Source organism: Pleurodeles waltl, chromosome 3_1, assembly GCF_031143425.1.
Source record: "Pleurodeles waltl isolate 20211129_DDA chromosome 3_1, aPleWal1.hap1.20221129, whole genome shotgun sequence".
NCBI classification, from domain to species: domain Eukaryota; kingdom Metazoa; phylum Chordata; class Amphibia; order Caudata; family Salamandridae; genus Pleurodeles; species Pleurodeles waltl.
This window is the reverse complement of record NC_090440.1, coordinates 30,380,371-30,402,979: the sequence shown is the minus strand read 5'-3', so window position 1 is coordinate 30,402,979 and position 22,609 is coordinate 30,380,371. Positions and strand designations below refer to the sequence as shown.

At 48.7% G+C, this 22,609-nt stretch overlaps 1 protein-coding gene across 2 annotated transcripts in view; it reads right to left on the bottom strand.

Annotated features, from left to right (window-relative positions):
• LOC138283719 (astacin-like metalloendopeptidase) overlaps positions 1–22,095 on the bottom strand; it is an 80,682-nt gene extending 58,587 nt beyond the window's left edge. The window contains exons 1-3 of one of the 2 annotated variants that reach the window (XM_069221763.1): positions 21,743–22,095; positions 11,281–11,305; positions 2,518–2,667 (exon numbers count right to left, since the gene is read on the bottom strand). In XM_069221763.1, coding sequence (XP_069077864.1) covers positions 2,518–2,667; positions 11,281–11,305; positions 21,743–21,811 — 244 coding nt within the window. In that variant the 5' untranslated portion in view covers positions 21,812–22,095. The remainder of the gene's footprint in view (positions 1–2,517; positions 2,668–11,280; positions 11,306–21,742) is intronic. The other variant, XM_069221762.1, reaches the window with a different exon arrangement.
• Between the last annotated feature and the right edge of the window lie 514 nt (positions 22,096–22,609).

Sequence of the window (22,609 nt, the reverse complement as noted above, 5' to 3'; positions counted from 1 at the left end):
CGCCTGCCGTGAGATCAAAACTTTGACGCACGGCCTCGCAAGGACAACGCCGCCCGACTCCGCAGGAGAAATCGACGCGACGCCTGCCGTGAGATCGAAACTTTGACGCACGGCCTCGCAAGGACAACGCCGCCCGACTCCGCAGGAGAAATCGACGCGACGCCTGCCGTGAGATCCAAACTTCGACGCACAGCCCCGCAGAACGACGCGCAGCCGGAAAACAAGCAGGAAAATCCACGCACAGACCCGGGACATCTGGTACTCCCCGCAAACCACAGTAAGGGACTGTCCGCGCGCCGGAAAACGACGCCCGACTCCCCGCGTGGAAAATAACAACGCAAGTCCGTGTGTGCTGAGGAGAAATCGACGCACACACCAGTTTTCCACGCACCTCTTCTCCTGTGGCCCTCTGAGGAGATTTTCCACCAGAAACCAGGTACTTTGTGTTTGAAAGAGACTTTGTTTACTTTCTAAAGACTTAAGACACTTTCTATCACTTTTCAGTGATATCTTTACAAATTCGTATTGCAACTTTGATCGTTTTGACCTGAAGATACCCAGATAAATATTATATATTTTTCTAAACACTGTATGGTGTATTTTTGTGGTGTTATGCTATGGTGTTGTATGATTTATTGCACAAATGCTTTACACATTGCCTTCTAAGTTAAGTCTGACTGCTCGTGCCAAGCTACCGGAGGGTGAGCACAGGCTGATTTTGGATTGTGTGTGACTTACCCTGACTAGAGTGTGGGTTCTTGCTTGGACAGAGGGCAACCTGACTGCCAACCAAAAACCCCATTTCTAACACCGTGCAACCGGATTTTCAATGCAACAACGCTGGCCGTGGAAAAACAACACAAAGCCTGCCCAGACCCGAGGTGCCCATCCAGATCAACGCATCGCTCTCTTGCGGGAGAGAAGAAACGACGCACACCGACCAGACGGGAGGGGGAACAACGCACGTACTCGCTTGCGGGTGAGAAACTGACGCATTGCAGGCCTTTACCGACGCACGCTCACCCGTGCTGCTTAATTTTGATGCTACCCAGGTACTTTTGGATGCTAACAACGTTCTCACTTTTTTCTAAAGGATTTAAGACTCTTGCTTTTTAAATTCAAAACTTGAATGGTATATATTGCATTTTTGTCATTTGGTCTTGGTTTGTTTAGATAAATATTACCTATGTTTCTAAACCTGTGTTGTGTCATTTTGTAGTTTTTTCAATGAGTTACTGTGTGTGTTGGTACAAATACTTTGTGAAGTTAAGCCTTCCTGCTCGTGCCAAGCTACCAAGAGTGTGAGCGGGGGTCAACTGAGGGTGATTCTTCCTTACCCTGACTAGAGTGAGGGTCCTTGCTTGGACAGGGGGTAACCTGACTGCTAACCAAAGACCCCATTTCTAACAAGGCCCACTGATTAAAAAGGATGTGTCATTTTAACTCCTGCTCTGAGCAGGCACTAAAAATGGCAGAAAAAATGGCGCACTGAAATCTGTTACATTTCACTGAGCTATTTTTAGGGCCTCCCTGCGCCAGAATGCCCACTTCCACCCCTTGCATACATAATGCCTGGCGCAGGCATAATGTGGCGCAAGGGGTTGCAAAGTGGAGCAATGCAAGTCTTGCCCCACTTTGAAAATATGAGGGGGGAAATGCCTACTTAAAGTCACATTTTTGTAAAACAAAATGATGCAAATGTAGCACAAGGTGGCGTTAGGGGCTTCTTAAATCTGGGCCCTAGTATTTTGGGCAAATTCTGGATATGAGAAATGTGACTAAATAAGCACCGGGCTCCACTGATGCTAACCACTGATGATATACATATGCCCAATGGGTCGATATTTACAACAGATAGACAATGCCAAATTTACAGCATTTACATGAGTTTGCAAAATTATGCAATAAAAACATATTTTGATGACAATGTTGCATTTACGAATTTTTCTCTGCTTTAAATTTTTGTGAAACTCATCTCCTCTGCCCTCGTCTTCCCACCCCCATAACCATCTCAGCTCCTGTCTCTTCTCCTCCCTTATATTCCCCTTTGTTCTTTTTCTACTCTTCTCTCCTTCAGTCCCATTTGCTTTCTTCTGCTTCCCTAAACACCGCCCTCTGTTCTCTTCTTCTTCCCTCTTCTCCAGTCGTCTCGCTCTTTCTCTTTTCTCTTCTCCAGTGTCCTCTTGTCTCTTCTCCTTTCCTCTGCTTTTTCCCCTCTCCTCATGTGCCTGCTCCACTTTCCTCACCTCTTAACCCCTCTCCACCCTCCCTCTTTCCTCTCATTTTCTTTTATCTGTACTCCCCCTCCTCTTAGCTCGTCCACTGTCCTCTTTTCTTCCTCCACTCATCTCCTCACTCCTTCTTGGCCTTTCCTCCTCTATCCCCTCACCTTCCACTCTGGTACTCTCCTCACTCCTGATTCCTCTCCTCGCCCCTCCTTTCTTCCTCTGTTCCTCTCCTCTCCTAGATCAGTACAGAAAGCTTATCTCAGGCCCTTGCCTGCTCTCAGTCACTCACCATTCCGTGCGTTGAAGATTGTCTCATTCTGTGCATTGAAGACTGTCCCATTCTGTGGGTTGAAGATTGTCCAAAGGATGTCCTGGGCCTCTTTGCAGTCTGCTGGGATGGACTTGAAGACTTCTAGGACCTGCCCCAGCACCATGGAATCTAGGGAGGAAGTGACATGTGACAGGTGTTGATATCTGGATGTGAGAACACTTCAAATAAAGTGGTACCCTTGCATCTACTGAGGGCACACATAGGCACCAGAATCACAGATAGATTCCGAGAAGTGAATCTACTTCCATACAGCGTCACTCTTCCAATGAATCAAGTGGTAACTTCCCCACATCAACCGTACTTATGGCTCGACTGCTGTTAAAGCTGTGGAGAGCACATGACTGTTTGTGGCCCAATCTGAACAGCCAGACACGAGCCCTTAAAACATGAGACCACTAAGTATAACAATGACTTATGGTGTGGCAGGAAGTGACCTCACAACCCTATCATGCTATTGCAGTCCCTTTACGAGTACACCAGACCTGATGGGGAGAAGCAGTCATGTCCACACTTAAAAAATGGCAGTCATGGTGACGTGCTTGCAATGTTCCATAAAAATACTAAGAAGGGTTGAACTATTCCATTAAAGGGACAGCAGTCAAACCCATTAAATGTGAAGCAGCCCTTCCAAGAAGGACTCCTACTACATATAAAATGATGGAAGCTACATAAAGTAGAGTCATTAACACTGTTTCAATTAACGTAAGGCAGCCCTGATGAGAAGTAATGCTCCTATCCCATGGAACGTACAGAAAATCTGCTGAGAGGTAATGGTACAACTCCATAGGAGGTGTAGAAAACCTGATGAGAAATAATGCTACTACCCAATGGAAGGTATGGAAAACCTGCTGAGAGGTAATGGTACAACCCCATGAGAGGTATAGAAAACCTGCTGAGAAGTAATGCTACTACCCCATGGAAGGTATAGCACGCATACTGAGAAGTAATGCTACTACCCCATGGAAGGTATAGAAAACCTGCTGAGAGGTAATGCTACAACCCCATGAGAGGTATAGAAAACCTGTTGAGAAGTAATGCTGCTACCCCATGAGAGGTATAGAAAACCTGCTGAGAGGTAATGCTCCTACCCCATGAAAACCTGCGGAGAGGTAATGGTATTACCCGATGGAAGGTATAGAAAACGTGCCAAGAGGTTGTGCTCCCAACCCACGGGAGGCTTGGAAAACCAGCTGAGAAGTAATGCTCCTACCCCATGGGAGGTATAGAAAACTTGCTGAGAAGTAATACTACTACCTTATAGAAAGTATTGGAAACCTGCTGAGAAGTAATACTGCTACCCCATCGAATATATATCAGAAATCTGCTGAGAAATAATGCTACTACCCCATGGGAGGTATAGAATACCTGCTGAGAAGTAATGCTACTACCCCATGGAAAGTATAGTAACCCTGCTGAGAAGTAATGCTACTACCCCGTAGAAATTATAGGACATCTGCTGAGAAGTAATGCTACTACCCCATAGAAAGTATAGGAAGCCTGCTGAGAAGTAATGCTACTACCCCATTGAAGGTACAGCAAGCATACTGAGAAGTAATGCTACTACCACATGGAAGGTATAGAAACCCTGCTGAGAGGTAATGCTTCAACCTCAGTAGGAGGTATAGAAAACCTTCTGAGAAGTAGTGCTCCTACCCCATGGGAGGTATAGAAAACCTGCGGAGAAGTAATGGTAGTACTCGATTGGAGGTATAGAAAACCTGCCGAGAGGTAATGCTCCCAACCCATGGGAGGCTTAGAAAACCTGCTGAGAAGTAATGCTCCTACCCCATGGGAGGTATGGAAAACCTGCTGAGAAGTAATACTACTACCTCATAGAAAGTATTGAAAACCTGCTGAGAAGTAATACTGCTACCCCCTCGAATATATACAAGACATCTGCTGAGAAGTAATGCTCCTACCCCATCGGAGGTATTGAATGCCTGCTGAAAAGTAATGCTACTACCCCATAGAAAGGAAAGTATAGGAACTCTGCTGAGAAGTAATGCTACTACCCCATAGAATGTATAGGAAGCCTGCTGAGAAGTAATGCTACTACCCCATGGAAGGTATAGCAAGCATACTGAGAAGTAATGCTACTACCACATGGAAGGTATAGAAAACCTGCTGAGAGGTAATGCTACAACCCAATGGGAGGCATCGAAAACCTGCTGAGAAGTAATGCTCCTACCCCATGGGAGGTATTGAAAAACTGGTGAGAAGTAATACTCCTACCCCATGGGATGTATAGAATACCTGCTGAGAAATAATGCTACTACCTCTTAGAAAGTATAGGAACCCTGCTGAGAAGTAATGCTACTACCCCATAGAAAGTATAGGAAGCCTGCTGAGAAGTAATGCTACTACCCCATGGAAGGTATAGCAAGCATACTGAGAAGTAATGCTACTACCACATGGAAGGTATAGAAAACCTGCTGAGAGGTAATGCTACAACCCCATGGGAGGCATAGAAAACCTGCTGAGAAGTAATGCTCCTACCCCATCGGAGGTATAGAATACCTGCTGAGAATTAATGCTACTACCTCTTAGAAAGTATAGGAAACCTGCTAAGAAGTAATGCTACTACCCCATAGAAAATATAGGAAACCTGCTGCGAAATAATGCTACTACCCATAAAAAAGTATAAGAAACCTGCTGAGAATTAATGCTACATGGAACGTATAGCAAGCATACTGAGACGTAATTCTACCACCCCATGGAAGGTATAGCAAGCATACTGAGATTTAATGCTACTGCCCCATGGAAGATGTTGGAAACCTGCTGAGAAGTAATGCTACTGTGCTATAGAAGGTATGGCACCCTACTGAGAAATAACGCTACTACAGCATGGAAGGTTTAACAACCCTGCTCAGAAGCTATGCTACCGGCCCATGGAAGATATAGCAAACCTCCTAAGATGTACTGCTACTGCCCCGAAATACTTTTGGTGAACCTGCTGAGAAAAACTGCTACTGCTCCACGGAAGGTATAGCAGCCCTGCTGAGAAGTAATGCTACTGCTCCACCTAGATTTAGAAAACCTTCTAAGGCCCTCCACTGTAGTCACAGTAGTACTTCGAAGAAGAGTTAGTTCTGTCCCATTAAGATATACAAGGGTCCTGATGAGAAACCTCTTTTATGTGCTGATAAATGCAAAGCAGCTCTGCACACAATTTCTGGCCCTGGCAGGTATGCCCACTCATTTGTGATGAGACTTCGCAATTAAATGTAGATCACTAACAGTCCTACTGGGAGTTTGTTCCAGGTGCTGTACAATTCAAGTACCTTAGCCATATTGAGAAGACCAGGCACCGTCCAATTCAGGTACCTTAGCCATGCTGAGAAAACCCCATATTTGTCCCATTAAAGAAACCCTAGCCATGCTGAGAAGCCCAGGTAGGTCCAATTAAAAGTACCCCAGTCCTGCTGAGAAGGACAGGAACAGTCCACTTCAAGTACCCTAGCCATGCTTAGAAGGCCAGATACCATCCAATTCAAGTACTCTAGCCATGCTGAGAAGATCAGACGCCATCCAATTCAAGTACCGTAGGCATGCTGAGAAGACCAGATACCGTCCAATTGAGGTACACTAGGCATGCTGAGAAAACCAGATACCATCCAATGCAAGTATCCTGCTGAGAAGACCAGATGTCATCCAATTCAAGTACCCTAGGCATGCTGAGAAGACCAGATACCGTCCAATTAAGGTAGCTTAGGCATGCTGAGAAAACCAGATACCATCCAATTCAAGTATCCTAGGCATGCTGAGAAAACCGGATGCCATCCAATTCAATTACTATAGGCATGCTGAGAAGACTAGATGCCATCCAATTCAAGTACCATAGGCATGCTGAGAAGACCAGATACCATCCAATTCAAATACCCTAGGCATGCTGAGAAGACCAGATGCCATCCAATTCAAGTACCCTAGACATGCTGAGAAGACCAGATGCCATCCAGTTCAAGTACCCTAGGCATGCTGAGAAGACCAGTTGCCATCCAATTCAAGTACCCTAGCCTTGCTGCGAAGCCCAGTGCCCTAGCCCTTTTGGGAAACCAGGTACTGCCCAATTAAGAATACCACACCTCTGCCGAGAAACCTAGATACTGGCCACTTAGAAGTACCGCTGCTCTGATGAGACTAGGTTCTCTCCAATTAAAAATACTGTAACTCTGTTGAGAAGCCCATGTAATGTACAATTAAAAGTATCCTAGCCCTGCTGCGAAGTCTCTGCCCTGTCCCATTAACAGAACTCTAGCCCTGGTGAGAAGTCCCGGTACTGTCCATTAAAAGTACAGCAGTCTCACTAAGAAAGAAATTTCAGGTAATTTCCGAATAATAGCTTAGTCTGCTGCGAGTCTAAAAGTAAATAAGTCTCACAGGTGCTAGCACGGGGGCCTGAGTACATTTCCCAACAGCTTCTGCGGCTGGAGCAGCCAAGTCACCCCATAACGCTCCAAGAGGTGCTGAGCCGTCCCGCTGCACGCGGTCCAAGGGTGGGCCCGTCTGCGCCCAGGCGAGGCTGGACTGGGCCACCCCTCTGATATCTGTAACCTGAAGGCGGCCTTGGGCTTTGGTAAAGAAAAAGCCAATACTCATGTTGCTCAACCCCACACACAAACAAGCAGAGATGCTATGCCTGAGCGAGCTATTAGTGTGGTGTCGACCGAAATAGGCCTGACTGAGCGGAGGTCATCTTTGGGCTGTGGTCAGGGGCTGACGCTGTTGTAACAGGCCCCACTGGTTGTCCTGGATCGAGCCCTCAGAGGTGGAGGGGAGGAGTGGGGGTACTCAGGTGAATGCAGGTCTTCCTGCCTCACCCTTCATGGAGACTGAGGAGAGTGCAGTTGGTACCCCCAGTGGGCACTGGTAAAAGTAGAACTGTGGCAAATTTGAATCCTGACCCAGAACCAAGGCCCAAAGGGAAAAGAGTGGAACCCGCGACACAACAGGTGCGCCCCAAATCAAAGCAGCGAGTTGGGGTCAGAAGGGGATGGAAGGAGAAGTTCATTGTCACCTGCAGCGAGTTTGGGGCCTACAACAGTGGATGAAGAGTGTGCCAAACCTATGCATGCATTTGAGGATCTTTTGGGGAAGTCTTTCTACCCACTTATGGGCCGTTTGTTTGGCATTGAAGGTCAATTAGCAAACTTGGCCATTTCTCGAGGTCTGATGAAGGAGCAAACCGGCTGTCTGGCACCTGATTTCGCCCCTACCGCAGGGAAGGTAGCCCGAGAGAAATGCTAAGTGTTGGTCCTTATATCCCGGGTGTGCCTGGACTAATTAATATTGCTAAAAAAAATGTGCATCTGACCCGAATGCAACTGCCCAGGTGAGCGGTTGCAATGAGGGGCCGAACTTATCGGCCAGGATGCGTGGAACAGGCAGGACTTCAGGGAAAAGAGTGGGTTTGATTGGCGACAATAATATACTTAATAATCTCCCTCCAGCTGCTTGCCCATACGTTGTCTGATGGTCGGTGTACCGCCCCTAAAGGAGAATCAATCTGAAACTTGCGAGCAGGCTCCAGTAAGGTCCTCCACTGGTTGAATAGATATAGGGGTTTCGGCATGGATAGCGCTGATAAAATCATAATGACACGCCGAGGTAGTGGGGTGGCCCCCAGCGCAAAGATATTGCAGGAGATTGTATGGTTGTACATTTCAAATCACCTGGAACTGTTGCAAATCTGTTTGGCACAGCCCAAGTTAACAGGAGGACACAATGTGCACTGCGCTCTTACCAGCCGCACTAGGAGACCCGACTATACCTTGAGCTGATAGACTCAAGGTCCTGGCTGACTGCAATGACATGGACTGACTGGGTGCGTCCAACACCCTGGAGGAGGCCAAAGCCGTGTTACTCCAAGCGCCCCAGAGCGCCCTCAAAAGGTACGATCCCAGTCCCTTTCTACTCTATTTACCATTAAATAAGCGAAAGGATTGCCGGTTGAGGTGTCTACCATGCAGAAAAAACATGTGTTAAGTAATCTTACGATAGCAAAACCCTGCCCGCTTTGTATAATGAGTTGGAGCTTTGCAGGACTAAATGCAAAAATGTGTCCACCGGACTGGCTCAAACAAATAGGACCGTATGATGTATTGTTCTTTCAGGAAATGTGGGACACTAATGCGGTAACAACAGATGGTTAGGGTTGCTTTAATGTGTCAGCAAACCCGTCGTGCTTTGGCAGGGCTTCGGGTGACGTTTCAATACTTGGCTTGAATTTATTACTTGGCTGCCGGCGGAAGTAGTAGCAGTCTCTACCTAAACCTGTTAAGACCAGGCAAACAACCCCACGGTGGTTTGACCTAAAGAGCTCTCATGCTAATCTCCTTTTGTGGAGGGCTTTAAATGAAAACCCAAGAGATAATGCAGTGGTAATAGTAATGAGGAAGGAACATAAAACTGCGATTAGGAGGCGGCGAAATGACATCATGGGACTGACTGTCACACTGGGCGTCTACAAAGGATAGAAAGTCCTTTTAGTCGGTGGTGTCAGGTTTGCGCTCCTTAGAAAGACCTGTTCATGGGATAAGATGTTGTATAAATAGTGCTTCTTGGGTAAGCCAGTTTTTTGCTTTATACCAGTCCCCCGAGCCCCCTAAAGAGGCGCTGTGAGACTGTTTCATTTGAATTTGTACTACAAGCATCAGCTCAAGAGGTAGCCACTGCATACAACAGAGTAAGGGCGGTAAGGCCTCAGGCCCAGATGGGGAACCAATTGACGTAATCAAATGCGAGGTCCACTTCTGGGCACCACTACTGGCTAATGTTTTTAATCATTTAAGCCACGATGGTATACCAGCTTCTTGGAGAAATTCGGTGATCGTCCCTATCTTTAAAAAAGGCCACCTCTCTAAACCTCATTGTTATCGCCCAATTTCACTAATTGATATTCCAGCTCCAATCCTGTGCAGGGTTTTGTGTAACAGGAACTTGCAGTGGGTGCAAGAGCAGAACATGATAGATGAGTGCCAATATGGGTTTCGGTCTGGGATTGGAACTGTAGAGCAGTGTTTGAATTTAGTGATAACCAAGTTAACGGTGGCAAATGCTGCCCATGCTGGCAGAGATAGGTCCTGACCATAACCTGGTGCGGCTGGTGTCATCACTGCACTTGAAACTAAGACCAGAGTCAGGTTCGGCCAAGGTGGTAAGGTCGCCAAAGAAATCAACACAGCACGGAGGTCCACCAGGGGTGTGTACTTGAACCGCTCGTATTTATTTTGTATATAAACAAACTAAACTATACATTAAGAGCAAGCACCTCGGATGTCCCCAAGATTAATGGTGCCTCATTACCAGTTCTTCTTTACGCGGATGATGCCGTGTTAATAGCTGTTACCCCAAACGCTTTACTTTGGCTATTGATTGCTTTTGTAGATTTTATGGCTGATCTTGGGTTGTCAACTAATTACTCCATGTCTTATATTATGTCCTGCGGGCCGAAGAGCATCCGTTCAGGTAGGCGGCCATTGCCTGTCAAGCGTCAATAGTTTGTCGCACTTAGGAGTGACTTTTAGCTCCTCGGGTCGTGGGTGGATCACATGACATCCTTCAGAACCAAACTGATAAGAGCAACAGGATCTCTCCTCAGTCTTTCTTGCCCTGCTGGCGGTTGCATGTTAAGGCCTCTGTTATAGATTTATACTGCTCAATGCAACATATGGGGCTGAGATGTGAGGTTTGAAAGAAGATGTGGCTCTACAGCTAGAAGAAAATCGGTCCCTTAGGAAGATTCTGAGGGTTCCACATTCATCTTCTCATTTTATTTGTCATAGGGAACTTGGTGTAAGCAACATTATTACTGATTATAAACTGACAAAGCCAGTATTGTTGTGGTGGACCTTTGGAAAAAAGAAGAGGCCATTCTACCCAGGTACATAACTGTTGACTGTGTCTTGTACGTGGGGCACCTTAATTCCCTGGATCACTTGTGTCAAAACAACGTTGGACGAGATAGGTCTTCACTATCTCCCTGCAGATAAAGGACGATGCTTGGATGAATCACATAAGCAAATGCAAGGCTTTTACTTGCTTTTTTAGAAAGGGAATGGGACGTTGGGGAGCGGGCCAAACCATCTGTCGCCACTTATATGTCATTGGACCCAGTGGCAACGCCTAGTATTTATCTCTGGAACATGACTCTGAAATTTGAAGAGTCAATGGTCACAAGCAGAAAACGGACGGTGAGGAGGAGGGGGAGGCGGGAGGGGCCGCAGGGGAAGCAGCGGCTGGGGAAGCTGGAAAACTAAAGGTATGGACAGTGAGAAGGTGGCGCTGGGTGGCGGAGCGGGGAGCGACCTGCCTGCTAAAGCAGGGTCAAGGGTTGCCTTCAAACTCTAGCCTTCAAATGTATAAGGACAACCAACTCATATGTTGTGCCAGCATCTAAACCTCAAAGGCACTGTGGGGCAGCGACTGACATCTGCTTTCTGAAAGTGGTGCAGTGCTCGTCTCCTGACACCACTGAGAAGGACATGCTCCCAAAACTACAAATGTTGAATGGCTTTGGCAGATAAGAATTTCTGGATCCTGAACAGGGTTCACGAAACCATCCTGCAGGATCACCAACCATTAGAATACGTTGTTTACAACTTGAGCAAAGAGCAAAATTTAGGTTTAAAATGCAGAACAATCTTTTTCTGCCAGCAAAGGCAATGCTCCTTTCTCAGGCAGCCAATGTACATATCTTGTGTAAAAGTCTTCTTGTTTCCTTACCAGTTATTTGCTCGCTGCTGGCCACCTGTGGAAGAAACACGAGAGGTTTTTACAATGTGCTCCAGCATAGTCCAATAGGTTTCATTTCAAGCTCGATTACACAGGACATTGAGACGACGATTCTCGAGACAAATAAAATCCAGAAGCTTCCCTGATGAGATATTATAAAACGGAATAACATGCTGGAAGTACTTCCGCCCATATGACAGGAGCACTTTTCCTGAAGTTATACAATGCCAATTGAATGACTGGATTTGTTTACATACTTTCTGTTTTGTTTCTTCGAAAGTGAAAAACCATCGTCTCCGACACATTAGGACTATTCTTCTAGGACACGGGGACGATGTTTCTCTCCTGCTATGAAAAAAGCGTGGCGGACATTGCGTCAGAAGCCCCACACTCAAGAGCCACGTGCTCCACTGAATGCTCAAGATTGCTGGTGGGATTGCCACTTCCCCAGTAACATTTATATTAAATCCACGACAACATTAAACATTCATTGCAATATTTATAGTAGGCGAATCTCGATGGCTTTAATTATTTTAAATTCCAAAGATGTCTCTGGAGCAAACGTTCATCTAACGTGCTTTTTTCTGCTCTCCACTGACCAGATTTACAAAAACTCTGCACTGGCGCAAAGCATGGACGTCAATTCAGCAAAATGACAGGGGTAGCGGAAGTGACATCACGAGTCCTGTGGCTTCCAGTTTCACACACACACTCTCACATAAAGACACTCTCACCCGCACGCATACACAACATACATTTAAAAACATTTTACTTACCTCAGCTACCATGGAAGGGCATATTCCAGCTAACTGCACCGCATTTTTTTACACTAATAGTTAATAATATATAATTTATTATTTCCTAACAAGTTAATAGAAATTAACAGAAAACATAGAGAGTGGGGCCTAACTGACCTCCATAAGGACGAGCTGCCCCTGTGTTCCTGGCACTGAATTTGCTCTCTCTGAAGCCAGGGGTCGCAAAGGGCAAGCCACGGGTCGCAGCTGCGAACCCTAAACAACGTCCCTGGCACAAAGTCACACAAAAACTTGCAAAAAGGTATTTAGCGTTGAAATGGTGCCCATTGCTTTCCACCGCTTTGCATCAAGGGGGTTCATTGGTTGTTACTTGAGTGGATCTGCATCAGCCCAATCTACAAGGACAGCCAGACCAGGTTTAGGACAAAAACTATTGCCTCCTTGAAACAAGCGCTAAGGAGAAATATTTTCATTTTTCCAAACATTGCGAGGAGTGTATCTGTGCTGCACTGCACAGCAAACATTCAATGAGTGGAACCTTATAGAGTTTGTCTAGGTATAGTATTTTGTATGGGTAGGGCATTCTTCCAACACAAAAACCTATACTACATATCTCTGCAGCATGGTGCACAGGTTCTGCAAGCCACTAGGAAGCTCTAGATCCATCAAGAAGTAAGCCACCATTAACAGCCCGTCAGGAGAATTCACAAAACAAGGACACATGCTTGAGTATGCACAGGAATGGGAGCATATCTTCCGTACCATCTAGATGTGAGCCAGTCACCCCTCTAACATGCCTTACTTCGACTCCACACTATGCACAGGGGCGTAGCTTGGTCATTAAGATTGGACGAGTGTAACAGTCACATTGGGATATCTTGTTAAAACACAATATATGAGAAGCAGGCTATGATGAAGGCTTAAGGGCAGCGAAAAGAGAGCCTGGTGAATTGCTGGGGGCACCTAAAACACATCATTTTCCAAAATGTAGGAAGTTGGCTCTGTATATACTATTTCAAAGTAAGAAATAGTGTGCACAGAGCCCAATGGTTCCCCTTAGAGGTAAGATAGTGGCAAAATTAGATAATTCTAATGCTCTATATTGTGGTAGTGTGGTCGAGCAGTAGGCTAATCAGACGGTAGTGTTAAGCATTTGTTGTACACACACAGGCAATAAATGAGGAACACACACTCAAAGACTTACTCCAGGCCAACAGGTTTTTATATAGAAAAATTGCTTTCTTAGTTTATTTTAAGAACCACAGGTTCAAGATTTGAAGTAAACACATAAAATGCAAGGTACTTCACCCAGGTAAGTTAGGAACTTTGAATAAAAGCAATATAATATACAGTCTTTGTTCTCAGGGCTGTTCAGGTGCAGAGGTCAAAGAGGTGCCCAAAACACATAGGTGCCTATGGAGAACAGGGGTGCTCTGGTTCCAGTCTGCCAGCAGGTAAGTACCCACGTCCTCAGGGGCAGTCCAGGGGGGTTTTGTAGAGCACTGGGGGGACACAAATAAGCACACAAAGCACACCTTCAGCTGCACAGGGGCGGCCGGGTGCAGTGTGCAAAGCAGGCGTTGGGTTTTAGATAGGAAACAATGGAGGAACCCGGGGGTCACTCTAGCAGTGCAGGCAGGCACAGGGGGGCTTCTCGGGACAGCCACCACCTGGGCTAGACAGAAGGTCGCCTGGGGGTCACTCCTGCACTGAAGTTTGGTTCCTTTCGGGTCCTGGGGGCTGTGGGTGCAGTGCTTGGTCCAGGAGTCGGGTCCCTTGTTACAGGCAGTCGCGGTCAGGGGGAGCCTCTAGATTCTCTCTGCAGGCGTCGCTGTGGGGGTCCAGGGGAGTTGTCTCGGGCTACTAACGGGGACGCAGTCGCCGGGAAGTCCTCCCTGTGGTGTTGGTTCTCTGGATCTCGAGCCGGGGAAGTCGAGTGCAGAGTGTGGTGGCGTCGCTGGTTGCAGGTTTTCGAAGTCAGGAGACAGGCCGGTAGGGCTGGGGCCAAAGCAGCTGTTGTCATCCGTCGTCTCTGCGGGCTTGTAGGTCAGCATTCCTTCTTCTTTGGTTCAGGTTGCAGGAATCTGATTTTCGGGGTTCTGAGGTGGCCCTAAATACTAGATTTAGGGGTGTGTTTAGGTCTGGGAGGGCAGTAGCCAATGGCTACTGTCCTGGAGGGTGGCTACACCCTCTTTGTGCCTCCTCCCTGTGGGGTACGGAGCACATTCCTAATCCTATTGGGGGAATCCTCCAAACTTAAGATGGAGGATTTCTAAAGGCAGGGGTCACCTCAGCTCAGGACACCTTAGGGGCTGTCCTGGCTGGTGGGTGACTCCTCTTTGTTTTTCTCATTATCTCCTCCAGCCTTGCTTCCAAAAGTGGGGGCAGTGGCCGGAGGGGCAGGCATCTCCAATAGCTGGGATGCCCTGTGGCACTGTAACAAAAGGGGTGAGCCATTGAGGCTCACCACCAGGTGTTACAGTTCCTGCAGGGGGAGGTGAGAAGCACCTCCACCCAGTACAGGCTTTGTTCCTGGCCACAGAGTGACAAAGGCACTCTCCCCATGTGGCCAGCTACTTGTCTGGTTTGCGGCAGGCTGGCAGGAACTGGTCAGCCTACACTAGTAGTCGGATTAGTATTCAGGGGGCATCTCTAAGACGCCCTCTGGGTGCATGTTACAATTGCACAATGGCATCAGCGTGCATTTATTGTGTTTAGAAGTTGATACCAAACTTTCCAGATTTCAGTGTAGCCATTATGGAACTGTGGAGTTTGTGTTTGACAAACTCCCATACCATATACTCTTATGACTACCCTGCACTTACAATGTCTAAGGTTTTGCTTAGACACTGTAGGGGCATAGTGCTCACGCACATATGCCCTCATCTGTGGTATAGTGCACCCTGCCTTAGGGCTGTAAGGCCTGCTAGAGGGGTGACTTACCTATGCCACAGGCAGTGTGAGGTTGGCAATGCACTCTGAGGGAAGTGCCATGCCGACTTAGGGCCTGATTACAACTTTGGATGACGGTGTTAATCCGTCCCAAATGTGACGGATATACCACCTACCATATTATGAGTCCATTATATCCTATGGAACTCGTAATACAGTAGGTGGTACATCCGTCACATTTGGGACGGATTAACACCGTCCTCCAAAGTTGTAATCAGGCCCTTAGTCATTTTCTCCCCACCAGCACACACAAGCTGTGAGGCAGTGTGCATGTGCGGGGTAAGGGGTCCCCAGGATGGTATAAGACATGCTGCAGCCCTTAGAGACCTACCCTGGCATCAGGGACCTTGGTACCAGGGGTACCAGTTACTAGGGACTTATCTGAGTGCCAGTGCTGTGCCAATTGTGGAAGCAAATGTACAGTTTAGGGAAAGAACACTGGTGCTGGGGCCTGGTTAGCAGGGTCCCAGCATACTTTCAATCACAACTTAGCATCGGCAAAGGCAAAAAGTTAGGGGGTAACCATGCCAAGGAGGCATTTCCTTACACAAACTAATCAACATTTTAAAGCCTTCAAAACAGAGAAGAGAGAGAGAGAGACTGAGATGTTGTCAGTGTGACCAAGTAAAACTCCCTGGTGAAATCTGTCACACACTTCATTATCGCTGAGTAAAAGCCCTTGTACCTAACTATTTACTACAGAATACACTTTTAGGGAGATGTAACACCCCAAAAAAACCCTAAAGCTATGCCCCTTGTGCCACACTGGCTCAACCAAGAAAGGATCAGAACAGATTCATGTTGTAGCCTATGTTAGCCGAAGCCTCGCAGGCACTAAAGGAACATAATAGCAACTGAAAAGGACAGCCTAGTTATTGTGCAGGCCTGCAAACACTGTCATGCCCTTGTGTATAGGAAAGACTTCACCACAGCAAGAGAGCACCAGGCCCTCACAACAGTTTTCAGGAATCCAACACCAAAAAAATACCACTACGCATGAAAAGGTGTGAAATTCCTCTACAAGAATACACCACCTCTAGAGTCTACAAACCAGGGAAAGACAACAACCCAGCCAACTACGTTACAACACTTGTTACTGATCCACAATAACAGAAAATCCAGAGCCAAAGAATAAATAAATGTAATCATCAGCCACGTCACAGCAAGATCTGTCTCCATCCAAACCATGTGAGACACACTTACAGTGAACCACCCAAAAGGAACTAAAGAAGAAAAAGAACAATATGAATGGCAACAGCTTGAAGAGACAACAGGAATTGATAAACAATGAGATCCCAAAATGTTGTGACAGGAAAGATGAGGTCTCAGTCACCTCCTGTGGGCTCCTTCTTACAGACCAGTAGCGCATAATCCCAACAACTCTACACCAACAACTTGTAGAACTAGGAAATAAGGGATATTGAGGGATAGTTGCCACAAAAAAAAGAGATCTAGAGGAGCAGATATGATTTCACAACCTAGACACCCTGGTTGAAAAGACAATGCAAACCTGTGTCCCCTGCCAAGCAGTTAAGGGATCTCCCTCCTACAGATGTTGTTGCTCTCCAAAAGTATGGCAAAATAGTGCAACTGATTTATTTAGCTCCCTGAAGTCAGGCAGATACATCCTTGTCCTAATGGATGAGTACTCTTGCTTCCCTGTAGCTAAGCCAATCAACCAGCTCAAACGCCGTCAACCATGCACTAAATGAGATGTTCTCTGTCTGGGGAATTTCAGAGGTCATCACAACTGATAACTGACCCCATTACCGCCCAATTCTCAATGCACCTGAACATCAAACATTGCCAGATCACACCCAGATGGCCACGGGACAGATAAAGTCTTCATGGCAACCATCAAGTAAGCAAGAAAGTAATTTGCAGGCAAGGATTCCTCAGAATGGCCGCATGAGAACTGGAGAATCAGACTTTCTCCTACCTCGGTTCAATGGCTTGGATCAAGCACCCTTTTGACATACGCTCAGCGGCTGTTTTATCTGTGTTCAAGAAAAAGCTAAAGGCCTGGCTGATCCAACGTGAGTAACTACACAATGTGCTTGCAGCAGATAACTAAATGACCAAGTGCCGGGACACTCCATGGAGTAGCCATGAGCTCTACAAATCATACTCATCTGACATCACTTCAACAATCTGAACTGAGCCAAATGCCTTTACCAAAGACTCAACTTTATTCTGAGGGCATATCAATACAGGATGCACTGTTTCATTGGGCAATGTCTGATAGCACTGATGCTGGGACAAGAGGCTCGCAACCGCATTCCTAGCAGGAGGCAACCAAATATCAAGCAACCACACATGAAGAGGTTTGTCTGGGAGACAGGAAGGCCAAAAACAGACATGATGATTATGAGACCATAGTGCACACACGCACAACGCAGCTCTATGCGCTACCTGCACACCCCCGTGTGTGCACAGTGCACACACGCACAACATAGCTCTGTGTGCTACCTGCACACCCGCTCAAGTGCACAGTGCACACACGCACAACGCAGCTCTATGCGCTACCTGCACACCCCCTTGTGTGCACAGTGCACACACGCACAACGTAGCTGTGTGTGCTACCTGCACACCTGCTCAAGTGCACAGTGCACACACGCACATCGCAGCTCTATGCGCTACCTGCACACCCCCTTGTGTGCACAGTGCATACACGCACAACGTAGCTATGTGTGCTACCTACACACCCGCTCAAGTGCACAGTGCACACACGCACAACGTAGCTCTGTGTGCTACCTGCACACCCGCTCAAGTGCACACACGTACAACGCAGCTCTGTGTGCTAACAGCACACCCGCTCAAGTGCACAGTGCACACACGCACACCGCAGCTCTATGCGCTACCTGCACCCCCCCTTGTGTGCACAGTGCACACACGCACACCGCAGCTCTATGCGCTACCTGCACACCCCCCTTGTGTGCACAGTACGCACACGCAGCTGTGTTCTACCTGCACACCTTCTCGAGTGCACAGTGCACACGCACAACGCAGCTCTGTGTGCTACCTGCACACCCGCTCAAGTGCACAGTGCACACACGCACAGCGCAGCTCTATGCGCTACCTGCACACCCGCTCAAGTGCACAGTGCACACACGCACATCGCAGCTCTATGCGCTACCTGCACACCCCCTTGTGTGCACAGTGCACACACGCACAACGTAGCTATGTGTGCTACCTACACTCCCGCTCAAGTGCACAGTGCACACACGCACAACGTAGCTCTGTGTGCTACCTGCACACCCGCTCAAGTGCACACACGTACAACGCAGCTCTGTGTGCTAACAGCACACCCGCTCAAGTGCACAGTGCACACACGCACACCGCAGCTCTATGCGCTACCTGCACCCCCCCTTGTGTGCACAGTGCACACACGCACACCGCAGCTCTATGCGCTACCTGCACACCCCCCTTGTGTGCACAGTGCACACACGCACACGCAGCTGTGTGCTACCTGCACACCTTCTCGAGTGCACAGTGCACACGCACAACGCAGCTCTGTGTGCTACCTGCACACCCGCTCAAGTGCACAGTGCACACACGCACAGCGCAGCTCTATGCGCTACCTGCACACCCGCTCAAGTGCACAGTGCACACACGCACATCGCAGCTCTATGCGCTACCTGCACACCCCCTTGTGTGCACAGTGCACACACGCACAACGTAGCTCTGTGTGCTACCTGCACACCCGCTCAAGTGCACACACGTACAACGCAGCTCTGTGTGCTACCAGCACACCCGCTCAAGTGCACAGCACGCACACTGCAGCTCTATGCGCTACCTGCACACACCCCTTGTGTGCACAGTGCACACACGCATAATGCAGCTCTATGCACTACCTGCACACAATGTGTGCACAGGGCCCGCCTGCTCGATGCAGCTCTATGCGCTACCCAATGCTTTAAGTGGGCCGGGTCCTGCCGGTGCGGAACACTCACAGTTTCCAGAAGGGGGCATCGGAACGGGCTTCTATCGGGCTCTGCTTGCATGTCCTGGTCTGACAGTACCAACTGGAGGACAGGCCTAGCAAACTTGGCTCATGCTACATGAGTCGCACTTCTCGCTTCTGCCGATCCCACCTCCGTCACAGAAGCGGCAAATAAAGGGTAACCCCAGGTCCCCAAAGGCATCCCAGGTCGCCAAGCCTCCTTTCTGTGCTCGTCCCTCAGAAGCCTTCAGCAGCTGCCCAGCTGGATGTCTTGTGGATCCGGCCTTTCCTGTTGGGTGGGGGCTGCTGGCAAACAGAATGATCGCTGGACAGACACCCCGGCTGCATAGGGTGAGTGACGAGTGACAAGTGCCCGGACTGGCCTAGTTTGATAGGGGCCGGCCTGCAAAACACCTTGAGAGGGTCCCCTCCCCTGGACCCAGTCGGGGGACCTGCCGCCCGTACACACTGTGCTAAGTTGAGGGGGCCCTTGGAGCAAGGAGGCCACCCCGCACCGAGGCGGCTACGGGGCCCTTTGTTAGGCCACTGGTTTTAAATCATGATTTCATGAAGGTGCATTTCCCCCGTTTTCGTCACCCTTGCCTTCGCCTCACCGTCAGATATTGCTGGAGCTTTTTTTGAGCTGCAGGGGCAGGGCCCTGGGATGGACACATATATGTGTCTTGGCGCTTGGGTCAACCACTTTTGTGGCCGAAACAAGCCAGTAAATAAACAAGGCAGCTGTTCAGCCTCCAGGCTGATGTAGAGTCCTGTGAGAGCCGTACTGGGATGAGTATTAAACCGCCAAATTTACATTCAAGAAAACGAAGGGCATATCGTCAAGGAATTCACGCGGGGCAGCAACGCACATTTTCTCCCTGCGGGACCCTGCGCCAATTTGAAAGGGCAGAAATGCATTGTATGTACAAGATCCGGTGCCTTCCTTTCCCCTGCTCTGGGGCACAATTTGCTGCCTTGCGCCAACAAAGGCACCCTTGATGCAAGGGTGTCTTGTGTTGCTGGGAAGATTGTTCTTGTGCAGGAATGGCACCTTCCTGCACAAAAACAAAGCAGAGAGGCTTTTTCCTTTTTCTATCTGTGCTGCAAGAAAACCAGTAGAAATAAAGATAATTCTTCTCCTTAACCTGCCCTGGGGAGGCCTAAAGCCTTGAAGCATTCCCAGGTTCACAATTCTTCTAAATTTGGGAATGAGTCAAAGCCCAAGGGTGTTGCGTGGGGAAAACCCCCCACAACGCTCATGGAACACCCCCCTTACACAATGTAAGGCAATGCAGCCAGTTCAGCTGTGTTGCCTTACCCCATATATAGGAGGCCATGAAAAGCCATGCAGACAGGGGTCTGCACACTGTGCCCCCCGAGTGTCATAAAAAGTGAGGCGCCGTCAGCACAAGGGGCTTGGAAGTATGCCCCAGGTTATGAAATGCATGAGCAGAATGTGATTTCACTTACGTCCTATTAACTTATGTGGTATGGGGGGAAGCGATGCGTCGGTGGGCGTTCATTGTCAACATGTCATGTTCTTTCACACACTGGCACTGCCATAGCCCAAAGGCGGGCAGTCCCACTGTACCTGCATACTGAAACTGAGACACGCGCTGCACAGACAGCATACTAACGCATGCATGCCACTCCAGCTCGTACACAAGGTGTTTAGGGAACATCAGTGTTCAAAGCAATACATAGCTGGGCAAGCTTCCCCTGGCACTCCCTTTGCCATCTGCGTCCCCCCGGGACAATGTCTACTTGGTGCACTGTGCCATCAACATTACGTTTCAATTTGATAAACTGTCTTCCGGGCTATGAAAACCAACGCAAGAGATGTTTATGTACAGAACACATCCTGATTTAGGCCACACGCCCAATTGTGTAGGCCTCGCCGTTTAACAGTTCTGAAACACCCCTCTTAAGACTCCCCCAGATTTTTCATTCCACTGAAAGCCCTGGCGCTACCTGCACACCTCCTCGTGCACAACGCATTCTATGCGCTACTTGCACCCCTCCTCGAGCGCACTGTGCACACATGCACGACGCGCTGCCTGTACACCTCCTTATGTGCACAGCGCACACATGCACAACGCGGCTCTATGGGCTACATGCATACCCCCTCGCGTGCACAGTGCACACCTGCACGATACAACTCTATGCGCTACCTGCACACCTCCCGGTGTGCATAGGCCCTAAATACACAACGCACTCTATCCGCTAATTGCACCCCTCCACGTGCACAGTGCACACACGCAAGACGCAGCTCTAAGCGCTACCTACACACCTCCTCGTGTGCCCAGTGCCCACATGCACGTCGCAGCTCTAAGCGCTACCTGCACACCTCCTCGTGTTTCCATTCTTTCCGGTCGAGCTGCGCCCCTGTCCATTAACATGTGTGCTTTCCGGTGGGTACCTCCCTCGGTGCACTTTTTACAGGGTTTCAGGGGAGGCCTCAAGGGTGGCTGGGCCTGCGTCCATCCTCTGATCGGGCGCCATGTCTGGGTAAACTCACCGTGTGACGCAGAAGTAGCGCTGTATTGTTTGGTAACTACATTTACTTGTGTGCAACCCACTCCCTGCAAGTGACCTTTTTCATCACCCAGGCACCCCCCCCCCCCACCCCCCGCATTCAACAATTCATCCGCACCCTAGAACAGCAACAAACCCCCACGTCCCTCTCTTCTCCTTTCTAGCACCCCCTTTTTTTTTACTTCCGGCGCCCCTTTCTCTCTAGAAGAGAGACAGCTTCTCCAGGGGATGTGGGTCTCTGATATATGGGACAGTCCCTCCTTACCTCCAAGGGCCGGCCAAGACCGAGGTGCAGCGAGGACAGCACGATGGCGGTCACTGTGGTGGCGATCATGGTTGAAACTCCCTCAATCGTGTCCTCTTCGGGGTCCCTTCTCTTGCACCCTTCACGGTCTTTCTCTCCTGATTCTCGTGGCTCTTGGGTTGGCCTTTTAACAGCACTGGACGGGGGCGGGGGGGGGGGGGGGGGTTCCCAGCCCAACAGCAATAAATACTTCTTGCTGTCCAGATACGGGGACAGCTGCACGTCACGAAGAACCCCACTGCGGGTGAAGCTATAGCCCCCCGGTCTGCAGGGGTCACGGGTCTTTGAGGGGACAATAGATCTCCAATCTTCACAATCTGCAAGTCACCGGACGGATCAGTGGGAAACTACTTAACGAGGGGAAACACATTTCGTGGTGGAAACAGGCAGGGGGTGTAATTAGAGGCAAATTAGGGCGCCCCTCCCTCACACCCACTGGGCTGGGAACAAGGCCCCGTTTAATGGAATATTCAACTCAAAGTCTATGCCTGTGCATAGGAATGCGCGTGATTAACAAAGAGAAATGGCCTATGAGCACCTGACACCCATATCAGGGTCCTCTCGGGATAAGGGATTGCAACAACATCACACTGCAAACAGCAACTTGAACTGTGGCTCGCGGGATAGGTGAGGGGTGGGAGGTCCAGTACTCTACTCCGAGTATCCGCCACAAATGACATCACTTTCAGAGGGAGTGAGGCATTAATAATTGTAAGTGCGTTGCATTAACCCTTCGTCAGCCGTTCTCCCGGGCGAGGGTTCAGGCCAGCCTGCCCCCCCCACCTCCACCAGCAGAAGTGAACAGCCATGATTCCACCCAAGCACTCC